Consider the following 5,560-nt stretch of genomic DNA (forward strand, 5'->3'; position numbering starts at 1 on the left):
TGGTAAATCGATCCTTCGTTATCGACCTTCATGCTGGTAGAATTGTTTGGAATCAACCTGTTTACAGCTTCAAGGTGATGGAGCAGAATCCATTGACGTTAGAGGAAGCTGCACAGACTTTCTTCAATACGACTACATACCCTTTTAACGCAAATGCCACTCGTATCGTCCACTTTAAGTCCCAACTTATGTGGAAAAACACAACGGACACTGACGGTGGCTACTCTAATCCAATCGTACCATCTGACTCAGGTATGACGTATGAGTATGTTTTAGAGATATGCGGAGACGGATACGTCACTGGAGGCGAGTGGGTGAAGGACTCAATCTTTGTGCATCCCGACTTCTGCTGGTTGACAAAGAGTCGACCATCGGCTGACTTGGTGACGAGTATCGGTCTGAGCTACGCTGACGTGACGATGCTACTTGAGAAGTCGGCTGCGTGCTCTGATTTGAAGAAGAGTAGTAACAACTGATGTCTGCAGTGCCATGAATGATGAAGATGATAATATGAATGAAATTTTGTCGTTTGTCGGATCCCATTTTACACACTTCTCCTCGAACGATTTGAGCGATCATAATCTGCTATATACAATCATAATTTGAATCAAAACGCAAAGCGTAATTTACTTTTGGGCACAGACTAAATTACCGATCGTAAATCTCAGTAGAATAGTTGTTGGTAAGGAGAATTAATTCGAATGTTAATTGCGATCGCCTGCCGCCATCGCTATCCCCTAATGTTGCTGGCCCATGCAATGTAGATCTTTGTTTCTTGCGCGTACGCAATGATATATTGGACAAGTGATTGCAGAGGTCTCGCCTCCAGACCATTAGTCAGAAGAAAAAGAAGGAGATATTCCTTTAAGCGTATACATGAACGAGATGTGAATTGATAATTATTATTTCTGTGGATGCGAGAACCTGCTGGAAGATAATCCTTGCTGTATCATGGTGTTCGAGCATCGCACTGGTTGTTGTGCCTTTTACAAAAAGGAGCTTCACCTGTTTTTTATTTGTCTACTATGGTACTTATCAAACACATGAGATCTGTAGCTGTATTCCCTATTGAGATATACTGATTCTGTAAGCAGTCTCTCCACTTGATTACGCGCACATTAACTCATACCACCGAATTTAAGTAGTTCGGGGCACTCTTTCTCGGATACTCTCGTAAACTCAGCGAGCCCATATCATTTTATCGTCTTTCAAAGCTATACGGGTGCAAAATACAACTACTTAACTTTTCGTCCACTCGGAATTTCTGATCACTGCTAATTTGCAGGACACGTATCTATTTAAATCAACAAACTTTTCTGATACAAGACCCCTTAATTATTAGAAAATCCAAAGGCATTCTAATAATAAAATGAAGCTTTGCTACTGCGTTGTTCACTTTACAATTATACATACGCCAGGCAATCGATTTTTTAAGATGCTAAGGGCGATCAAGCGAATTTTGACGATGGCGGCGGCGTGCTAGCCGTTCACCTTGACACTCAATCGCACCTTGCGTTGACTTTGTTTGAGATGTGAACTCGCCAACGACCCGTGAAGGCCGTTTTGCCGTAGGCATCTGACACTATCGGCCAGTCCACTCACTAAATAAGTAAAGCTCGAACCCCACTTTCGGTTCTTTCTACCCGCATAGAGCTCACAATAATGATAGAACGACCCCGACTGTTCTCCATCCAGGATAATTGAGGGGAAAGAGATCGAGTTGTTGGCGCAGCAAGCGTGGCAGCTATGTGCACTGATGCGTCAAATAGCCGATCAATTGGCGTGTGGCGAGTGTGATTCAGTTTTGTGTTATGTTCTCTTTACAAAGGCGCGTCCAATAATTGCAAACTGTAGTAGAACTTCGGGTGCACTAAACGTGGGGTTCCACCGCCGCTTGCTAGCGCTTTTGATGCAGACAGCCTGGACCTACAGTTTAATGCAACGGTAACGTTGAGAAAGCAATCGACATTTGAAAAAGCTCTCACAAAATTGCGTACGATGCTCGCATATCCGCGTCCACCTTTTACTACAACAATTCTTCATTTGGTGAGGACTCAACTGCAGTAGTGACGAGCTTAGTTGAAGCTGGTGCAAAATAAATCTGGTAGTGCTTGATATTGTACCAGGTGTGTACCAGGTACCAGGTGTACCAGGTGTACAATATCAAGCACTACCAGATAAAGTCTTACGGTTTTATGAACTTAACCGTACATAAAACCGTAAGACTTTATCTGGCACAACCTTCCTCACTTACATGCAAACCACATTAAGTCCAACTCTTATTTGGCTTTATATAAGATACTGCGCCAAGGTGACCGCTCAACAAGCTACCACCTCGTCAAAAGTTCACATCGCTTTTTGCCGTGCCTGATCCTTAAGAAGACTTTCACCGATCGTTCCCCTCCGTGCATGGCTCAATGAGCCCTCACAAAATAGCGCGATCTTTGAGACAGACGCGCTAAGAAATTTTCCATGATGTTGCTGAGCAATTCTCCGATGAGAATCGTAACCATGACTATCTGACACCCGACCGATATCCTTCGCCCTCACCCGGCAATATACGTTCTAGCCGGCCCCCAGCCTTCCCGCGAAATAAGTCTCACACTCCGTTTCATCAGCTGGGAGTGCTGCGATACCCACTGTAAATATTACGACGAAGCCAAGCCTGTCATCGACGAGTCTTATCTGGTGTAAGAGGCCCGCCTTGCTTATCTTCAATCGCAAATGTCATGCCGACTCTTTCTTATACTACCACGCCGTGATGACGGTTTTAAACCGTCTGAAGTCGCTCATCGCGATGGTGGAGCTCGAACGCACCTATGTGTGTGGGCTTAATGGTTACACAGCGAGCAAAATGAGCGCAAAAAGTCGTTCCGCGAGATCTTTATCTAAACACAGGCGATTACTTCTCAAAAGTACCACCCGAGCTTAGAGCAGCAGCGGTTGGAAAACCCATACTTTCCTTGAGGAATCTACTATTGGTACTTGAAGCTGGCAAAAAGCCTTCGCACTGCGTTAAGAAAGCAGATCGCCTTACCCGACTTATCCCGACTAAAACCAGTTTCTGCGAAGCATTTGTAAGCTTGAAGCATCGTTTTAGATATTAATGAGCAAAGTGAAATATACGACGCGGTCATCGAGGTGACAACCCATCACATTTAATTTCTGCTCCCATTTGTCGTCATGAGACAGCCAAACCACTTAATAGATGGAGGCCAAGTTCACCGCGAGGTCAGCTCCCACGCCGCTGCAATAGGCAACCTCTCCATTTCACCCCGTTTTGCCAAAGGTTATAATAAATGAAGCCGCATCAGGTCGTACACGGCCACGACACCAAAGCAATCTTGCTAGCCTAAAGCCCCCAAGTGTTTATTGAAAGAGGGTATCTTTAAACTTCATCGGATGCCAGTAACAGCACTGATGTATCCGCGAGCCAATCAAATGCTACACGTGAAAGGGAACCACCATTTGCCTGCCGAACAGCGCCGCTGAAGTCAACTATCCCGCAGATGACCTTTTTGGCTGTGATGACACGCTGACTCTCGTCAAATGTCTTGGTGTGCGCTCTAAATGAGATGAACCAGATCTTGGATTCTCCCAGAGAAGCTTTGCTATCGCACTGCATGGCTTATAGCACCTTTATCAGCTCAGAACCGCGTTGCTGCTATGGAGCAAAGGATATCTTAGCTACAGGGAATGCTGAAGGCGTTGATCCATCTGCATCAAAACTATTTACATCGGAATTTATCGTAAGCCCGAGACGTTACATAGAATACAGGATGTGTTTACATTCTATTCGGGATGTTCAGAGGACATTTTGATCTTCTCTTCGCTACGATCGAAAACGGTCCAACACGCTTCATCTTATAGACCGCAGGCATTGCAAGTATAGATAGTTTGATTGTAGTCAATCTCGCTTCCCACAATATTGGTGCAGCAGTGCTGCCGTAGCTCATTTCTTAAAGGAAGCTAAGTTAAGCTAAGGAATTGACCTTATGTTCTATACCAGAAGCAGTAAGAGTGTAGCGGATCGCAATCCGCTACCTTCAAGAGTACTAAAAAATCTTAACCAAGACGCTCTTTCATTCGAAATTAAAGACTGCATTTATTTTTATTTATTTTGTTTTATTTGCGGCAGAGGCCAAAAACCTTAGGTTTTCCTAATTAAGTAAAAACTTTAATCAATAACTACTGGTAGTCCCGCCACGTAGAGACTTTTGTTACGGTGTAGCCACACCATTATGTGGTTACACCAGCTTGTGTTATCCACACATTTGTAAGGTCACACAAGATGGTTTGACCCACTCCTGTATACCAGGGTACGTGTAATCCCGTTACACTCTCCCCCATTAAAATTGTGAATTCCCACAATTCACATTTAACTGTCACCTCATACAGGGCTCGCGTGGCTGAGACACCGTTACGTCCCTAGGACCATCTCTAAACATTCTCTACTAAATGATCCTTGTGTCTATGACGCAAAACAACACCCAGCCTCGCTGGTTCCGAGGGCGCTCGCGGGCAGATGCCTTCTTCGTCTCCTGCACACTGTGCAACTCCAGACAGTACGTCCGCGGCTTCACGAAAAGCACATCCCAAGCACTCGGCAACAAGGCGCAACACACAACGCCCGCCCCGAGCGACGGATTTATTCGTCGAGGATTATAAGGAAGTCGACTATGAGACGGGAACTTCATTCCAGGATGGAAAGAAGAAGAAGGCGAGGTGCGCCAACGGTGCAACGTGATCCCTACTCAAACCTTACCGATACCGCGTCCGTTCCCCGACCTCTCGACATTCGGGGAAGTGGTATTGTTTAAAATCACCTCGACGAGGCACAGGAGCAGAAGTTGGAGGCTGCACACAGGGTGGCTCTCATGCGCTCGTATCCACGTTCGGTCTTAGACCCTCGTGAAGAATACGGCTTCCGCTCGGCGGATCCCGCTACTGAAGCAAAAAACGCCATCACTCTATCGTTAGGCGTTTACGTAGTCTGCCCCGGCCATTACACAAGCTGAGCTTGACCAGCGGTAAGCTCTCCGAGCTCGCTTCTTGATATCTCAAGAAAAACAAATGTTAAGTTCCGCGCTCGAACTTCGAGCATAAAGATGCGGCACTCCTGTACCCGCAATGAAGACTATTCCTGTGGTGCTCGCCCCTGGCGAAACCGCTGCAGATGATGATGAGCTCTTTGAGCGATAAGTGCAGCGGCACCGAAAACTTTCTGCGCTGTCTAACTTATAGCGGAGCTACAAGGAAGTGGACGTGCGCGTAGAACGCCATCTTCGATTTGAGTTTGCGACATATGGAACACTCCATTACTCTCCTGCGAGCTCTGTGATTTCTCACACGGGTGAGTCTGCGACCACGACAGTTTAGGGCCATAGCCTTCGCTTCTCGGTAGTATCCCGGAAGCTGTTCGGCTTACCGGGATAATACCGAGAAGTGCGGGGCTCACGACGACGCGGAGCGTCATGACCCTTCTGATCATAAGCGTCTACGACGTCTAAGCAGTCTTGCCGAAGTGGCACCTCAAACTCCCACGAGCTTTTGTCCGCCG

At 46.3% G+C, this 5,560-nt stretch overlaps 2 protein-coding genes across 2 annotated transcripts; both read left to right on the forward strand.

Annotated features, from left to right (window-relative positions):
* Positions 1–77: 77 nt before the first annotated feature.
* On the forward strand, positions 78–476 carry PHALS_03659 (uncharacterized protein; the record flags this gene model as incomplete). Its single annotated transcript, XM_024717910.1, has 1 exon — positions 78–476. The coding sequence occupies one exon, from the start codon at positions 78–80 to the stop codon at positions 474–476; it is 399 nt and encodes a 132-aa protein (XP_024583361.1).
* Positions 477–1,314: 838 nt separating this feature from the next.
* On the forward strand, positions 1,315–2,081 carry PHALS_14950 (uncharacterized protein). The gene has a single exon (XM_036407140.1). It carries the CDS (start codon positions 1,757–1,759, stop codon positions 1,946–1,948), a length of 192 nt encoding a protein of 63 aa, XP_036263395.1. The 5' UTR covers positions 1,315–1,756; the 3' UTR covers positions 1,949–2,081.
* Positions 2,082–5,560: the final 3,479 nt, after the last annotated feature.

This window comes from Plasmopara halstedii (genome assembly GCF_900000015.1).
Source record: "Plasmopara halstedii genome assembly, contig: Scaffold_2386, whole genome shotgun sequence".
Lineage (NCBI taxonomy): Eukaryota > Oomycota > Peronosporomycetes > Peronosporales > Peronosporaceae > Plasmopara > Plasmopara halstedii.

Excerpts from the sequence above, each read along its gene's own strand:
- PHALS_14950 (XM_036407140.1), top strand. The coding sequence starts at position 1,757 with ATGCGTCAAATAGCCGATCAATTGGCGTGTGGCGAGTGTGATTCAGTT.